The sequence below is a fragment of the Pezoporus occidentalis genome, unplaced genomic scaffold (assembly GCF_034315485.1).
Source record: "Pezoporus occidentalis ecotype Australia unplaced genomic scaffold, CSIRO_AGI_Poc_V1 ctg46, whole genome shotgun sequence".
Classification (NCBI taxonomy): domain Eukaryota; kingdom Metazoa; phylum Chordata; class Aves; order Psittaciformes; family Psittacidae; genus Pezoporus; species Pezoporus occidentalis.
In genome coordinates this window covers 6,875,032-6,892,829 of record NW_026915791.1, presented here as the reverse complement: position 1 = coordinate 6,892,829, position 17,798 = coordinate 6,875,032, and the positions used below count along the sequence as shown (strand labels likewise).

Sequence of the window (17,798 nt, the reverse complement as noted above, 5' to 3'; positions counted from 1 at the left end):
AAAAGCCAGCTTCAAATGCACTGTGTGAGAAGAAGAGGAACAAAAGGACAAGATACTTGGCAGTGAGAGGAGTTACAGCTGTGAAAAGCAAGAGCAGACACAGGGAGCATTCCTTTTGAAGAGAGATTTTCAATTTTCAGAGAAATCCTTAAAATGTGGGGGTTTTTTTTTTTTTTTAATTAATGTTCTGTTACAAACTATAAAACAAATTCCTGCTTTTTGAGTCAGTTGCATCAGGTTTTTCCTCAACTGTTCTCAATCCTTTCTGCACACCACAGGCATTCTCTCTGTGTATTGGTGTCCTTGGAATGCCTGCCTCTCATAGGTATTTTCCTGTCGCTTTGGGGAGAGCCCTGCCTCTGCTTACCTGGCTGTGACAGGAACTGTTTCCCTTGCAGATCTGAAGCCCTGGTGTGATGGGAGCCAATTACTCAGTGACATGCTTGCTTCCTGCTCTGGATCATGTTTGCAAGCCAGAGAGCCATAGTAATAATAGTAATAAGCAGCCTCCCAGCTGTCATGCCAGCTTCATAGACTTTCTCTGGTGTCAGCTCTCTGGCTTGCTGACAGTGACTCCTTGGAAGCCCTTCCTACACAAGGACAGAGCAGCTCAGCTGCCTTCCTGCCTTGTGCCAACAGAGACTACTTTGGACTGTCCCTAACGAAAGCCGCATGCAAGCGGAGGAATGGTTTTCATTCTGCCCTCCCGCATGTGCTTTGAAGTCCAGGGTGGTGTGAATGAGCCTTACTTCCTGTGGCAAGGGTGAAAGGACAACCGAGGAAACTTGGCCTGAGGACTGATAAATAGCTCTGTTTCTCCTAAGACACACCAGATCCCCTCAGGACCATCCCCCAGCAGAGCTGCCTTACTCTGAGGTTTGGATCTGTATCATACCTAATATAAATGTGCAGCTCTATGAGACAGTATTGTACAACAGAGCATGGAGCTAAGCAAGCAAATCGATTTCATTTAAAGGGACTGAAGAAGAATTTACTCCTTTTACCTTAAAACTTACAGAAGGTGGTCTGATGTTCCTATCTCATTGGGAAACGTAGGCAGTTCCTGTTGAGCTGCAGCTCATTCAAGCCTCGGAGTGGACCTCTTCCTTGCCAGGATGAGGGCTATCAGTGTAGCCTGTGTATCGGTCCCACAACAAAACATTTTCAGTTGATGTAAGCCTAAGAATCTCACAGGTCTTTTACTAAAATTAACACAAACTTTACAAGAATCATCTTTCCTCTGCCTGCCGCTGAATCACCAGTCTTGAGCTCAGACATAAGAGCTCAGGTGAAGCTTCACTTCTAAACTTCCAAGTTTTACTAATTTACTCCTGAAGAGTTCAAGTTTCTCTTTAAAAGACACCAGTTCTATATCTGCAACCATACTGCACCATTTTATTGGCTTTGGAGTACGTGTGCTTCCTTTAAAAGGCACCAGAATTAATGCAGTGCCCCTCCGGGCAGAGAGCGCGCTAGTGATCAAAGGGCTGTGACAGATTGGGTGCTGATGCTATTTTAAATTGGTTTTTCCCCTTCTTTTCCTTTTGACCAGCAGCATTCTTTAAATACACTTCAGGAGTGAACTTGGGAACGTTTTCTGTTATTCTGGAACTAGACTTTCCAAAACGGAGTGAATAAAATGCAGTGTCTCCCATTTCTTCCCAGGAGCAGACTCCACGTGCCCAAGTGTAGCTGTAGGTGGAGGGCTGGCTGTGCTTGACTTTCATGTGGGTAGCATGGATTTTTTTGGAGGGAGTTTGTATGTATTCTTTAACTTCTCATTCTTCACATGACCGAGAGTTCGTGTCATTAAACAGCAGTGTTCAAACCGCCGCGCTCCGGAGCTCAGAACGCCGGTCGCTTGCAGTGCTTGGGTATACAGCAACCTGCTCAGCACAGGCAACAGGAATCAAGTGTTCAAAGGACAGTGGGACGTGATTCAGGCTGCGTTTCACCTTATAAACTTCCCTTTTCCCCCGCCCTCCCCCTTCCCCTTCTGCTCAGCCATAAAAGAGCGGCCTGTGTAATAGGAGTTGGGAGAGGGGGAGGAATAGCAGGCTTACCATAGACCTAGCTTTGCTGAAGCCTTGGATGATGTCCAGCGTGACCATGCAGAGGGATGAGCTCAGGGAAATGGTTGGAAGTTCAAAGGCCTTTTTGTGTCGCTCACTGTCAGTTGGCAGGTGTGCTCTCTTGGGCTGCCGCTGCCCAGCCTAGCTCTTCCCACCAGCTCCCCTTCCTTGGGCTTGCTCCTCATCCTGCCTCTCTGTTCTGCCTGGGGAGGTGCGTTTAGTCCCTTGCTGTCTGGGCATTTGTTTGTCTTCCGTTCCATTGCAGGACTTGCCTTTCCTCATCTGTTTTAGGAAAACACTGCGCAGATACGGAGTGATGAAGCTGGAATTGAGTATGGAAGCGGGGCATGAGGCTTCACTGTGTTCACTGTTGCATTAGCTAATCCTGCCATGATTAGTGGTGAAAGCATATTAGTGCAATCTGTGATCACCTTTGCATCAGTGGAAGCAGCATCTGTGAAGGACTCGCAGCTTCCTTAGGAAGTCATAAATAATCTTTATTTTACACGTTGGGGCAGTGGGGCTAAAGAGACAGAACTATCCTGTGGCCATGTAAGCATCAGTATTGAGCTAGGAAGAGAGTACAGTAGTTCTGTTTCCAGTTGTCTAGATGCTAATCCAGTTTGTCCAGAGATCTTGCCCCATCTCTGGCAATGAACGGAGTTCCTACTGCTTAGTTTGTATTGCCATGCACTCTTCTTCTGACTGTGGAAGCATGGCTTTAAAATGAGTTTTATGAGTTAAAGCAGTACACTTAGCAAGCTGTATAGTCATTCCTTGATGTCAAGACAAAATATAGTGGTGGTTGTTTGAGTGTCCTAAGTGTGACCTCTTAACTTCTGAATTTCCTCTTAACTTCAGTTTTCCAAACACTTTGGATGTATTTACAACAGTACTAAACATTAACTCTGGGCTAGTGGTATGTCCTCAGCTTTAACTCCACAGGAATAAAACTCATCAAAATATGAAGTAATAAATGACCAACAGAAGAGCTGAATAATAACAACCCTAGAGCAAAGGGCTGTACAGTGGAACTGAAGCCCAATGTATTTAGAATAAATAGAAGGAAACACAGGAATGTTTCTGTGTAGCCAGTTTGCTTTTTAATGGGGAGAAGTGACTGTGGACTGGGAGGGCAGGGCTGGGAAGAAGGGATTAGGAAGAGGCTGCCCCCGTGTGAAAGCTGCTCCCAGAATCTCTTGTGTTTTCCTTTGAAGCATCTGTTTCTGACTATTATTAGGTTCAGGTAATAAGTTTATGTGGCTCCCTTCCCTGATCTCATTGGTAGTTCTTCTGCTCTATAAGATCATCAGTCTCCATTCATTAGGTTGCTGGGTTTTGGGGGGGTGGGGGATTGAGGGGTTGGTGTTTGGATTTTTTTTTAAGCATTATTATTTTCCTTAAGTGGGTTTGTGTTTTATTCTTCCTCCTTTAAAGGAGAGCTCCTGTAGAAGGGGATTTATCTCCCTCCGGTGTTGTCTGGGCTGACACACACTTGATGTCTGCTGGGTTGGGAATTAGGTCCTCCTTTGTATGGGGCAGTTTTTCTTTCACCCTCTTCACTCCCTCCCCTCTGCTTGAAGCTTGATTTTCATATGTTGGGGGAGTATGATATTGGCTGAAGTGCTCCCTGTAGGGGTGGAATTCCATTTTGTGTCCATATCTCATGAAGGGATGCAGCAGTTCAGCTGGATAATGGTATGGGCTCTGAACCAGCGCTAATGGCCTAACCCTGTGGGAGCCTGAAGAATTCTCCCCTGGAGAGCCAGCATGCAAATTCCCTTCCAGGTGGCTCCTGTGCAGCCCTTTGGTGATTAGTCACGCTGGGACCGAAAAGCATATGCTGGGGGGGATGGTCTCAGCCCTAAACTGCAGCTGAGGCCAAGGAAGGCTTGCTCAGTGTGCAATCTATGGGAGTTGTGCCTGGGGGGAGAGGGCTGATGTGTGGGACTGACCCTCTGAATCCAAGAATCCGGCTTGGTTTTGTTTGGAAGTAGAGTTTGGGAACTGGAGTATTTTCCCCTTCCTTCTGTCCTGGGAAAGAAAGGGAAGCTCCATCTCCACTTTGATGCAGCACAGGGGTGCTCAGGGGAAGTGCAGTGTAAGGAAGTGGGTCAGCCATTGGAAGAGCAGAGTGTTGTCAGACCCACGCAGTGAAAATAGATCTGTATCCTTCCTCTCCTTCATACCTTTTCGGGACCTAGACGCACCTGGAGCCGACCTGGACATATATCTGCATGGGGCATCCTGAACAGAATGGGAAGAACCTTTTCCCAAGGGCCAGTGCCAGATTCTATGGTTACGTAGCGCAGGGTTCAGTGTTGAGAGCAGTGATGTCCTCTCAGATACAGAGATGCCTACACTGCCATGTCGCAGGGATGGCTGAGAAGATGATCTGAATTTGTGGTTAGAAAAAGAGATGTTAGAGCAAGTCTGACTTTAACTGCACCAGTGTGTTCTTAGCGGGGAAGGTTTTAGTATAGGCCCTCGACAAGAAATTTTGGAGGACTTGCTATAGCGAGCAGTGAATGATTCTGTATAATGTAATCCATTGCTGCTCTCACAGGACATTGGCAGCAGTCCTGAGCCAAGGGGAAGCGGAGGGTTGAGGAAGCTGGAAAAGCTGAAAACGTGACTATTTGTTCTCCCTGTTAAATCCTCCTCCCTGCGTGTGTGGCTGCTGTCTTCACCTTCTTCTTTTACCTGCCTCCCTCCCCTCGCGCTCCCACCTCCAGGGTAGTGTTGGCAGGGGAAGCAGCAGCAGCATAGCAGCGGAGGGCTGGTCTGCCTGGTGACAGATGGGAGATGCTGTCAGCAAGCTGGGCTGGGATGAAAGGGTTTCAGGAACCTTTCAGGCTCTCCAGCCCTTGCCCCTTCGCATTGCTGAGCCAACACTGTTCTTGGGAGAACACACCTGCCAGGAGCAGCCTTGTGCAGCCCCTTCCCTACCATATCTGGCAGCACTTAAAAGCATAAACCTCCTGGGGTTGAGTGTTCCTCTCATCTGTGGGGGGAAGGACAGGGCTGATGCTGCCCCTTGAATTCCAGCTTTGTGGCTCCAGGCCTCTTCAAACACTGTGGATTTGTGGTTCTGCCCTATTGCCAGCAGGCTCCTGCGTAGGCAAGCACCATCCCACATCTGCCCGCTTCCTCTGTCCCTTCTGGAGACCAGGTTTGGACTCTTGTCCACACCTGAGGTACAACAAATTATCCCCAGCAGTGGATTCCTGCCTCTAAGCTTTTCCTTGCAGGTTAGATAAAAATGCTGGTAGAGTTCCTGTGCTGGAACACACACTGTAGCATGTACCTTGTATAATCCTGCTCCCAGAAACATTGCTTCTAATAGTTCTCGCTCTAAAGATCTCACTTTGCAGTAGAAACAGAATGGACTTCACTGGGAAGCATGCAGGAAAGATGTTGATAATGTAATTTAGCTTGTTCTAAAATAAATGCAGTTATGGGAGGACAGCAGGCTCAGTGATGAAAGAGACAAAAGGAACTCAGTGGGGGGATTGTGGCGGCTACTTTATTGTGGGAAGGGCAGTGCTTCCCTGGGGAGGAGAGACTGCCAAGCTGCAGCCCTGCCCCGGCCCCATCTGAGGAGCAGCTCTTCCTCATGACTTTAGGTCTTCCGTTCCTAAGAGGTGTATTCTCCTCCCTCAGGAGGGAAGGAACTTTGCTGTCAGGAAGGAAGCTGGCTGCAGCTCCATGAGGTGTTTCTTTGCTGTTGCAGTGCTGCCCACTTGCTCCCCCTTGGACTTCCACTGCGACAACGGGAAGTGCATCCGCCGGTCGTGGGTCTGCGATGGAGACAATGACTGTGAGGATGATTCCGATGAACAGGACTGCCGTAAGTCACCTCTGTGAGGGGAGAGGGTGGCTGCAGTGCCTGCCTGCCATGGCTGGGCAAAGGTGACCCTTTTTAGTACAGGAATGTAAGAGTTTATCCACTGAATCAGACCTTTGGCTTGTTACATAGCCTGTAACAGAGGTGCGTGTACCTGATGTCCCTAGGTCCTGCTACCTTGACACCTGGTTTGCTGTTCAGCTACGTGTCCTGGAGGAGGGGATGCTTCTCCATCCGGCTGGAGAATCATTTATGCCCTGCAGCCCTGCTGGTTAATGTCCCATGAAGCACTTCCCTGAGCTCTTCATGTCCTCCCCTGTTCGTGGAAACACCTCACCCCTGCCAAATCTTCCTGAGGTGCCTGTCTGGCTGACTTCCTGCAGCCGCAGGTTCCACTGTCTGACTTCTCTGCTGGGCTGGGCTGTCCCCAGCATCCTCTCCCTTCAAACAGAGGTCCCTGAGGAAAGGGAGGTGCTGTAGGGATGCTCCCCACACGAGTCTAGTTACCCTGAAAGCTGACTGTGTGCTGCCGTGCAAGGCATCATCTTCACGAGAGCTGCAGTGGCAGGCTGCTTGCTGTGAACACTGCCATTGTGCCATTAAAATGGAGGGAATTTTGCCTGAGTCTTCAGAGTTCAGCCCCTTGTTTCCCCTTTTTGTTGAGGACACGGGTTACTTGTGGTTGATTTCCATTAGCATTAGGAATACGGCTTTCCACTACAACAAATCAGGTCCATACTTGGCAGCACATGCCAGAGAACCAGCGCGTTATATAGCACTGGGGTTCAGCTGTGCTGAAACTGCACTGATTACCAGGGCTAGCATCAGGCTGCAGTTAGGAGCAGACCTGTTCTGCTGTCTGGTTGAGATCGTTGCAGCTGCCTAATAATCATCACTCTGCAGCCCTTGGAGTCTACAAAGCACAGTGCTCCAGAGTGTCTCTGATGGAAGGACCACATCTCAAGAAATGCAAAAATTCAAGCTCTTGGCTGTCAAGTATTCCATGTCCAACACGTGTGGAAATGAATTCATGATTTTGGTCACTATGCCCCTGATCTTTGCTTGCCCTTTTGGGCAATGGCGTGGGTTTGACACCCATCCCTGGCATTGTTCAGTCGGCTTTGGTTGGACGGGGTTTGGAGCAACCTGGTCTAGTGGAAGGTGTCCCTGCCCGTGGCAGGGGGTTGGGACTGGATGAGCTTTAAGGTCTTTTCTATGGCTCTGTGATTCTGTGTGAGGCTCTGCATTGCAGGACTAAGCTCAGTTTTCTAGCCTGTTCAATGATTTTTGTGAAAGGAGGGGTCTGCAGTCTGGGTCTGTTTTGCCTTCTGTTTCTCAGAAGAAGTTGGGATGCCCTCATATTTGAGACAACAGTGGAGAAGGGTGAGATCATAAGATTTGGAAACTAATGAAAGGAGGAAGGCAAGGTTCTGTGCTTAAGAGACTCCTAGGGCTAGCACTTAACCATAGGAGAGCTTCTGTTGGATTGAGATCCTCAGGGGCTAATTTTGCAGTCCCTTTCCTCACTGCTCTGCAGACGTGCTTCCTTAGAAGACTGGCAAAGAGGGTAGAATGAGGCTGCAAATCTTGAGGTGTTCAGAAGAGGAAGCTTAAATTTTCTGTCTTCCTTTCCAATGAATGTTTCCTTTCCTTTGAAGATAGCTTTGGCATCACTGTGAAAAGAAGGTGGAGATATAATCCTACCAGCAATTATTTGTTAGGTAATGATAGAGCCTATTAATTCCTTTAAAAAGAGGGCTGATTGCCTTTTTTCTGTGCAGGGATCTCTTGAGCCTGGCTTGGAGCTATGCTAGAATCCCGTGGGTGGCTCCATTGTTCTGTGCCAGGTGCTTTCTCCAGCCCATGTTCTCAGGTTTTAGAGCCTGCTGTGCTGTTGACTTATGGATGGAGTGGAAGAAACTCAAGAAACCTCTCAGTGACTTTCCTGGTATTGTTAGGGAAGGGAAATCAGCTCTCCACCATGGTTGTGTCCTTGGAGAATGACCCTGCTGGATTTGTAACATCATGGATTTGGTGTTCTGAAAGGTAAATCTTCTTGCCTTGTCTTCACCTTATCTCCATCATGCCTGCAGCTCCACGGGAGTGTGAGGAAGATGAGTTCTCATGTCAGAACGGATACTGCATCCGCAGCCTGTGGCACTGTGATGGTGACAATGACTGTGGTGACAACAGTGATGAGCAGTGTGGTGAGTAAAGAGGTCCTACAAGTACTGCCCTGCCAGTGCTTTAAAAAGGGTAATGCAGATTCCAACCTGTGCAGTTCTGGGATCCCCTGAGCATAGTGAGGTCTTGCAGCTGGCTTGGCTGGGCTGGGCTTGTGGGGTAATCCATGGGCTGGCTGCTTGGGATCTCAGGCTGTGTGGCTTACCTGCCAGGCAGAAATCACTTGAGATCTGCTACTCCTTGATATATCGTTATGAGGTCCCATGGATTCCTTTTGAATCCAGCCCTCCATGTCAGTTAAATGAGCAATGATGGTTTTGCTCAGGCACTGCATGACGTGGGTATGTATGGTTTCACAAGCAGTCTTGTTTGTGGGTGCCCTGGGAGCTTCAGGAGCAGGGGAAGGTTGTTTCCGGGCTTCTCTGAGAAAACTCAAGGCTTCGTTTGCATTATTGTCTCTGCAGATATGAGAAAGTGCTCGGAGAAGGAGTTCCGTTGCAGTGACGGGAGCTGCATAGCTGAGCACTGGTTCTGTGATGGTGACACAGACTGCAAGGATGGCTCGGATGAAGAGAATTGCCGTAAGTGCTCTCCTTGCTTCATAACCACAGGAAATAGCCTTTGGACCTGCTCCTGTCTTTGGGGTTTGGCACGTTTTCTGCAGCAGAGATCAAAAACAAGTTAGTCCTGCCTGTACTGGCAGCTATGCTGCCTTCTGTTGCTTACCCCAGAGGGCACAAGAGAATGGTGTATCTCTTGTGTTACCTCACAGGCATACTTCATCTGTGCCTGGCTGCTTTGCTGTTCCTTCCCATGCCTGTGTGACCTTGAGTCAGAGCAGGAGGCTTATGCTTTACTGGATACACACCTCTGTATAAAACTGTAGGAGTTGGAGGGCAGGAGGGAAGGGGAGAAAACTGTTTCCTTTTATTCCTTTTATTCTGTATGAAGACAGGCTGAGAAAGTTGGGGCTGTTCAGCCTGGAGAAGAGAAGGCTGTGTGGAGACCTCATAGCAGCTTTCCAGTATCTGAAGGGGGCCTATAGGGATGCTGGGGAGGGACTCTTCATTAGGGACTGTAGTGATGGGACAAGGGGTAACGGGTTAAAACTTAAACAGGGCAAGTTTAGATTGGATATAAGGAGGAAATTCTTTCCTGTTAGGGTGGTGAGGCACTGGAATGGGTTGCCCAGGGAGGTTGTGAATGCTCCATCCCTGGCAGGGTTCAAGACCAGGTTGGACGAGGCCTTGGGTGATATGGTTTAGTGTGAGGTGTCCCTGCCCATAGCAGGGGGCTTGGAACTGGATGATCTTAAGGTCCTTTCCAGTGCTAACTATTCTATGATTCTGTGATTCCTCTTGCCTGACTCCTACCTGAAACTGGGGGGGAAACACACACAGCATCCTCAGGGACTGCACATCCCCAGCTGCAGGGGCTGTCTGCCTGACCAGCCTCTCCTTACTGCGATGCTTTACGCACCTGAAAAGTAGCTGATTGGGTATGAGGGACCCTGAGAGCCCACAGCAGTTGTTTTCTCCTCTGCCTTCACCGGCTTGCTGCAAGTGGGGCAGGGGGGTCTATTATGTCCCTTCCTCTCCCCCACCGCCTGTGTGCTGTGTCTGTGGAAGTCACAGTGGTCCCTTCCCCCATGCTGCTCTCGCAGGCGCTGTGCAGGATTTGTTCTAGATAGCAGGAAACTTCAAAAGGCTCTGGGAGGGGGCTCGGGGCCGCCCGCTCCCCAAGGGCAGGGGAGTGGATGCATGGGGGACTTGTCTTTTATCTCTCCAGATAATGAGAGCTGGCAGGGAGCCAGGGGCTGCAGACATTTCTAAGCCAGGAAAGGGCTCCAAGAGGAAGCCAACCTCCCTCCCTCTCTTTTCCCTTCTCTCTTGCCTGTCACTTCCCTGCAGGCCATGAATAGGCCCTTGGGAAGGGAAGGGAGATGTTTCAACCTTGCCTCCTATGGGAGTGGAGGGGCTCCCAGAACTGGTGCCCCTGCTTCTCTAATCTGGGATGCTTCTCCAGTCCTGGCTGGCAGTTGTCTCTATAAGGCATTTTATAGCTGTTGAAGCTAAGAAGCTCAATTTGGCTACTGCCCTTTCTCTTAATCTTCCTCCATGTGGCTGTCGTCTTTTCTGTGTCTCCAATCCTGCTGTCATTCATCTAGGGCAAGATGGGACTACACTGTTCTTTCCTGTGTGTTTTATGGGTTTCATGTTTCGTTTGGCTGTTTCAGTGTGCGTGCGTTTCTGATGGAGGGTGCGTGTGCTGTAATTGAATCACACTACATGAGAATTGAAGTCACTGACTTCATTTTCTCCTCAAGGAGATCCAAGTGCTCCTTTCAGGCTCCTTTGGTGAGGTACACATTAACACACAATGTAGCATCCAGCTACTCCATACTCACTGAAGTCCTTACTGTATGCCTGCAGGCTGTGCCAACTACTTCATGTGCAGTTCATGTCATTCTTTTCCCTTTTGCCTAATGGATTTATTTAAGAGCACTCAGTTGAAAGACTCATATGTCCAAAGCACGCAGTTCATTCTCTGGAGAGTATGAGAAAAGGTGTCAGATTCTGCTGTGTGGGACTCGGAATATCTTTCATCCCTTCCCACACTGTTGAACAGAGAACAGTGGGCAAATCCTTGACTCTGTTGGCCTTTGCCCAGGGTCGTCTGTGTGGCTTTGCTCCTTACTAATATGGCATGGTTTGTTTTGGTGACAGCTTGAGAAGAAAAGGAGAGGGGAAATCCTCAAAAGTCAGGTGCAGACCTGGGCATTGTGCTTCTTGCCTCCTTCCTTTGGCCTTAAAGTGCTTATCTTGGTTCAAATTGTAAAGGATTCGTTCCATACCTTGCATTCTGATGTGCCTCAGTCCTTAATATGAAGATACCCAAAGGGTATCTTTATTTTTCCATCTGGTTTTGTATCTATTTTGTCCGGGTTTAATAAACAATTTAAACACTAAGACATAGTGTCTCAAGCATAAGGTGGTATTTGGCACTCTTGTATCCTTTTTGTTGCTTTCCCATCAAATCATCCTTCTTCATAGCTGTTTCTTCTTTAGAACTTAATGGGTTTTGAAAAGTTAGTGTTTATAGGCTAACATCCTTTTTATTATTATTATTATTTTTAGTTGATAGTTTGTATAAGTGTCCTTATATATAGGTTTAACCTGCCCCTCAGTGAAGCACAAACAGCATTCAAGTTTCTCTCAGTAATATCAGTCATGCAGAGCTCTGCAGCAATGGCTAGTCATCACTGAACCCTTACTACTCTGTTACTAGACTGTGAGGTGGTTGCACCTAAACTGGATTGTGCCCTGTCACCTCAGCCATTTTTTCTTTGATTCCCTTCTTAGCATCAGATGTTCCAGCCACCACCTGCAGCTTGGAGGAATTCCAGTGTGCATATGGACGCTGCATCTTGGACATCTACCACTGTGATGGCGATGATGACTGTGGGGACTGGTCTGATGAATCTGACTGCTGTAAGTAAATGCAGGGTGGTGAACTGCTCCAAACATATGAGTTTGTTTTTACATTGGTTGGAGAAGGGTTGCAGTGTAGATAGCAATCTCATTGTATAAGATGACTCTTTCACTATTTAATTTGAATTTAAATCTGGACAGTGAGAATTGTGATGTGTAATCAGCACAGTTCCTTGTGCAGATATTATAGCAGTATCCAGGAGGAGTCTGTTCAGGACCAAGTTCCACAACAGCGGAGTGCAAGGGTAGTGCTGTGGGGTGCAGGGATGTTACACTGGTCTGAGTTTGCTCTTTATATTCTTTCCTATCTCTGCAGCATCTCATCAGCCTTGTCGCTCTGGAGAGTTCATGTGCAACAGTGGCCTGTGCATTAATGCTGGCTGGAGGTGCGATGGAGACTTTGACTGTGATGACCAGTCAGATGAGAGGAACTGCAGTGAGTGCTGGAAATTGGTGGGAGTGTTTGGGGTTTCTGCAGATGCAAAAGAGTATTTGGGACTGGTAGCCTTGGAATTGGGTCTCTTCTGATCCTTCTTGCTCACTTAATGTTCTCCTTTTGGTTCCCCAGCTACATCTATGTGCACAGCTGACCAGTTCCGCTGTAAATCAGGGCGCTGTGTCCGTCTGTCCTGGCGTTGTGATGGGGAAGATGACTGCTCTGACAACAGTGATGAGGAGAACTGTGAGAACACAGGTTTGGCTTGCTGCCTTGCTGCTTATAGCTAATGCTTAAGTCATGGGGGTAATAGGTAGTGAAGTCTTTTGATTGCTTCATTGGGTTCAGCCTAGAGTTTCCACCCTTCCTAAAGAATGCGAGCTATAGTTTATCTTAAGTGCTTGCAAACAGGTTCAGGTCTGTGTGCTTAAACTAAAGTGCTGGTGTTTTCTGGTGAAATATCAGGTCCCTGTACCTTCCTGTCCTGTCCTTACACTGTGAATTACCACAGAGATGATTCCATTCAGACTTGGAAACATTAATAATGTGCAAAGTTGCTACCTTTGTCAAATGGACTATGTATAACTCATGCCTTGGGCATAGTTCTGGATAGCTTTCATGTTGCCTTGTGAAGTTGCAAAGGAATTCTAGAAGGCAGTGGAATGCAAAAGTGCATTTTGTGGAAGTGAGGGATAAAGCCTCCGGTTTAGAAGTTAAGGGTGGTCAACTTCCCCCTTAATATTTGCTCAGGAGTCTCCCTTTCCTAGTCCTCTTTTTCACATACAGCCATTGCTTTATATGATAAAAGGTTTATATAATAAAAGGCCAGGTTGAATCAAGGCCAGGTTGGACAGGGCTTGGAGCAACCTGGTCTAGTGAGAAGGGTCCCTGCCCATGACATGAAGGGTTGGAACTGGATGAGCTTTAAGGTCCATTCTAACCCTAACTATTCAATGATTCATTCTATGATAATAGTGGCAATGGAGAAGAGGAGGGTTTCAACAGACCCTAGTGTTATGCTAGGATTCAAAGAATCTCTAGAACCTTCCGCTTTCCTCAGATCCTTCAGGATGTCTGTAGCCCTTGTTGAGGAATAGTATGTACTGGTCCATGAATTCATCCCCGTGGGTGAAGCCCAGTTGCACATACTGACCCTTCTGGATCACTGTATTTTAAACAGTGAGTTTAGGGCTGACAAAAGGGATTTGTACCCCTTGTTGGGGCCTGTTGAGGAGGGGGAGTGGGTGTTCTACAAGGAAAACTGAGCTCAGAGGACCTGGAGACGCACACGTAGGCATTTGAGAGCAGCTGCTCTAGACTGGTCAGCTGTCATGAGCAACAGTGTGCAGGAGATGGCGGTGATCCTGGAAAAAGCAATTGTACTTAAAGACAAGTTGATACCCCTGTTTCTTCAACCTGATAATAAAGGTATTTAGAGGGATTAAGAGAATAGTTGCCACCCAGAAGCCAAGTCAGACTTCCAGAGGCACTGAAATTCAACCTCTCTACCCCAAACCAAACCCAAGGTGGTTGATAACAGCTATTGTTACTGTAAAGTCAGTTGTGCAATTCATAGAATCATAGAATAGTTTAGGTTGGAAAGGACCTTAAGATCATCCAGTTCCAACCCCCCTGCCATGGGCAGGGACACCTCACGCTAAATCGTATCACCCAAGGCTCTGTCCAACCTGGCCTTGAACACTGCCAGGGATGGAGCATTCACAACCTCCCTGGGCAACCCATTCCAGTGCCTCATCACCTTTACAGGAAAGAATTTCTTCCTTATATCCAATCTGTATCCAGTCCAGTTCTGCATTAGGTTTATGGTGGTAGTCAGCAAGTAAAAAATAACTTGGGGCTTCCGAGCAGGATGTGTACTGGGTAGTCTACGTGAAGTAGTGTGCTGTCTGCATGTCTGTAGGAAGAGTTGAAATCCTTGTGTCACCTCTTGGATTTAGAGCAGAATTGTGTTTTTATTGGCATAGAAGATGTCTAGAATACAAAGAGATCAGCTGATGTAAGGATCATTATGTGACATTGATATGACAAATGTAGTCCAAGTTTCAGAATCCCTCACATAAAGCATTCCTGTGCTCTGATTAGTGAATCTGCATGTGATTTGGTTTTATTATTCCCGTTTGGTGTGTCTGTCAGTTCTTAGTTGTACTTGTTAATCTCACAACTGCCCTTTTCCATGCTGCTTACAGGCAGTTCACCAATCTCATTGTTTCTTTGCTGACAACTCTATTGTCCTGTTGTCTTCCTGGGATTATCAGAGGGTGATGATTTGGAAACCACTAACTGAGTCATCTTAAGAGGTACAAGAAGTAAGAGGCAACAGGACAGTGCAGTTACTGCTGAAAAAGCAGTTGGATGGGCAAAGTGCCTCCAAACAGTATTACTGTACTTACAAGAATTCTGTAGCATCTCCCTGCCAACAGCAGAAGAGTGTAGTTTATGTGTGAAATCCTGTTGCCTTAGCTCAGATTTCAAGGGTGCTTGTAAATCTCATTCCAGGTCCATCACAGTGCAGCTAGGGCTGGACAAGATGCTCATTCCTAGGCAGATTTAAGATCCGTAGCCATGCTGGGTGACATATTAGATGATTAAAGTGAGGAACTGACTCCTCTCTTGCACATGCTGAGTCGGGTCATGGAATCTGGAAGCAAAGGGAGCTAAGCCAGAACCTTCCAGTCATTCTGAGAGAAACTAAATAGCTAAACTTCCCAGTAAAGCAACAGTGGGGTCAGTCAGGAGGGGAGTTTGCAGGCCTCCAAATCAGCATAAAGGAACAGTAAGGAGTACGAAATGAGCTGAATTCAAGGAAAGAGAAAGCCATGGATTTGTGCTCATATACAGAGATTTTAATAAACCTTAGAAAATATTCTGTATTCTTTTCTTCATCCTGACTGTTATTCTATGGGTAAACAGTGATGTGCTTACTTTCCTCTTCTTCTATTGCAGGGACCCCTCAGTGTGCCCCAGACCAGTTCCTGTGTGGGAACGGACGTTGCATTGGCCAGAGGAAGCTGTGCAATGGAGCAAATGACTGTGGAGATGGCAGTGATGAGAGCCCACATCAGAACTGCCGTAAGTCTTCTGAGCGCAGCCTTAGACATAAATGGAGGCAGTGTGATGTGTGGGAGTCTGTCTGGTGCTACTGAAGGATATGTTTAAGGAAGAAAGCCTGGGCTGTGATAATGGGAGAGAGATGAAGACTGGGGAGAAAGGCCTTGGTGGTTTTGCCAATTACATACTGCAGACAAGGAATAATGGGGAAAAGATCTTGGGTGCCAAAGTCTGTCACTGTTCTCTGTCCCCTTTAGTTGTGGCATGAAGGGGAGAGCTCTGACTGCAAAGAGGCAGCTTCCAGCACAGCCTGTGCCCTCCCACTCTTGCTCAGCCTGTTCTGAAGGGCGACTGCTGCCTAACAGTTGAGGACACAAGCAGCTGCCTTGTGGTTTCAGCTCAGTTATCTTCACCTGTTCCCTTCACAGGTCCACGAACAGGGGAGGAGAACTGCAACGTCAACAACGGTGGCTGTGCTCAGAAGTGCCAGATGGTACGAGGGATGGTGCAGTGCACCTGCCACACAGGTTACAGGCTCCTGGAAGATGGTCGATTGTGCCAAGGTGGGGTTTTGGAGCAGCAGCTTCCTCCCTGCTGCTCTGATGTGCTCGGAGTTGATGGTTATGATAGGGTGCGAATCAGAGCATGAAAGCAGAAGCAAGCCATCGGTGACATTGCCTGCTTGTTGATGATCCAGTGGTAACCTTCTCCCTTTGTCTGTAACATGCAGATGTGAATGAATGTGCTGAGGAAGGTTACTGCAGCCAAGGCTGTACCAACAGTGAAGGAGGCTTCCAGTGCTGGTGTGAGCAAGGCTACGAGCTGCGGCCTGACAAGCGTAGCTGCAAAGCTCTAGGTAAAGATGAGTTCAACTTTTTCCTGGGGTGTGTGTGTTGGTCCAGCTCTCATTATTTTGTCTGGAATGTTTCACTGCCAGCATTGTGCTGTTCACCAAGCCAGTGTGTGAGGATAAGGAAGTAAAATCATAGAATAGTTTGGGTTGGAAAGGGCCTTAAGATCATCCAGTTCCAACACCCCTGCCATGGGCAGGTACACCTCACACTAAACCATGTCACTCAAGGCTCTGACCAACCTGGCCTTGAACACTGCCAGGGATGGAGCATTCACAGCTTCTTTGGGCAACCCATTCCAGTGCCTCACCACCCTCACAGTAAAGAATTTATTCCTTATATCTAACCTGAACTTCCCATGTTTAAGTTTTAACCCGTTACCCTTTGTCCTATCACTACAGTCCCTAATGAAGAGTCCCTCCCCAGCATCCCTATAGCCCCCCTTCAGATACTGGAAGGCTGCTATGAGGTCTCCACGCAGCCTTCTCTTCTCCAGGCTGAACAGCCCCAACTTCCTCACCCTATCTTCATACGGGAGGTGCTCCAATCCCCTGATCATCTTCGTGGCCTCCTCTGGACTTGTTCCAACAGTTCCATGTCCTTTTTATGTTGAGGACACCAGAACTGCACACAATACTCCAGGTGATGTCTCACAAGAGCAGAGCAGAGGGGCAGGATCACCTCCTTCGACCTGCTGGTCACGCTCCTTTTGATGCAGCCCAGGATACAGTTGGCTTTCTGGGCTGTGAGCACACACTGAAGCCGGATCATGTTCATTTTCTTATCGACCAACACCCTAAGTCTTTCTCTGCAGGGCTGCTGTGAATCTCTTCTCTGCCCAACCTGTAGCTGTGCCTGGGATTGCTCCAACCCAGGTGTAGGACCTGGATTTGTATTTAGATATGGCCAGGTTGTTGGTGAATGCCCATGAAAGCTGTGTGATTTTGACCAAGGAAAGATACTCCTTTCCCTGCCAGCAGGACAGCCCTTGCTGCCTTTTCCTAGTCCCTTGTCATTCTTGGTGACCCAGCTCCTGGGACAAAACCAGCTTCCTGCCTCTGTCTCTATTCAAGAAGTGTCTTAACCTTTCCAGTCAGTGAGGTTGTATCACACCTCCTTGTGGTTTAACCCTTGATCCTGGTCACCAGTCCTAAATGCTGTGAGTGGCTGCTGAATGGACATCTGGTGGTTTTAAGGGCATTTGTACACTTGTTTAATTTTATTCCTCAGCTCCTCTAAAGGTAGGAGCTGAGAAATTAGGAATTCCATTTAAAGAATTAAGATTTCATTATGAATTCCACTAATGACATCCATAAGAAACCACAGAATGGTTTGGGTTGGAAGGGACCTTAAAGCTCATCCAGTTCCACCCCTCCTGCCACTAGAGCAGGTTGCTCCAAGCCCCTGTGTCCAACCTGGCCTTGAGCACTGCCAGGGATGGGGCAGCCACAGCTTCTCTGGGCACCCTGCACCAGAGCCTCAGCACCCTCATAATAATGATTTTTTTCCTAATATCTAATCCAGATCTCCCCTCTGTCAGGTTAAAGCCATTCCCCCTTGTCCTGTCCCTACAGGCCCTTGCAAAAAGTCCCTCTCCAGGTTTCTTTTCAGCCCCTTTAGGCACTGGAAGCTGCTCTAAGGTCTTCCCTGTGCTGAACAAGCCCAACTCTCTCAGCCTGTCTTCATACAAGAGGTGCTCCAGAGCCCACTGATCATTTTTGTGGCTAACAGGTCCATGTCCTCTTTGGAGGATGCTGACACTGGGGTTTTTTTGGTTGTGTGGTTGTTTTGGGTTTTTTCCCTCTGCAATGGAATTACCTGCTGAGTTTATCTCTGTCTGAGGCAGAT

General features: G+C 47.8%; 1 protein-coding gene across 3 annotated transcripts in view; it reads left to right on the top strand.

Annotated features, from left to right (window-relative positions):
* LRP4 (LDL receptor related protein 4) overlaps window positions 1-17,798 on the top strand; it is an 83,716-nt gene that overhangs the window by 44,583 nt on the left and 21,335 nt on the right. For all 3 annotated transcript variants that reach the window (XM_062635856.1, XM_062635855.1, XM_062635857.1), the window contains exons 3-11: window positions 5,806-5,922; window positions 8,013-8,126; window positions 8,568-8,684; window positions 11,466-11,594; window positions 11,911-12,030; window positions 12,163-12,288; window positions 14,995-15,120; window positions 15,528-15,662; window positions 15,830-15,955. In XM_062635856.1, coding sequence (XP_062491840.1) covers window positions 5,806-5,922; window positions 8,013-8,126; window positions 8,568-8,684; window positions 11,466-11,594; window positions 11,911-12,030; window positions 12,163-12,288; window positions 14,995-15,120; window positions 15,528-15,662; window positions 15,830-15,955 — 1,110 coding nt within the window. The remainder of the gene's footprint in view (window positions 1-5,805; window positions 5,923-8,012; window positions 8,127-8,567; window positions 8,685-11,465; window positions 11,595-11,910; window positions 12,031-12,162; window positions 12,289-14,994; window positions 15,121-15,527; window positions 15,663-15,829; window positions 15,956-17,798) is intronic.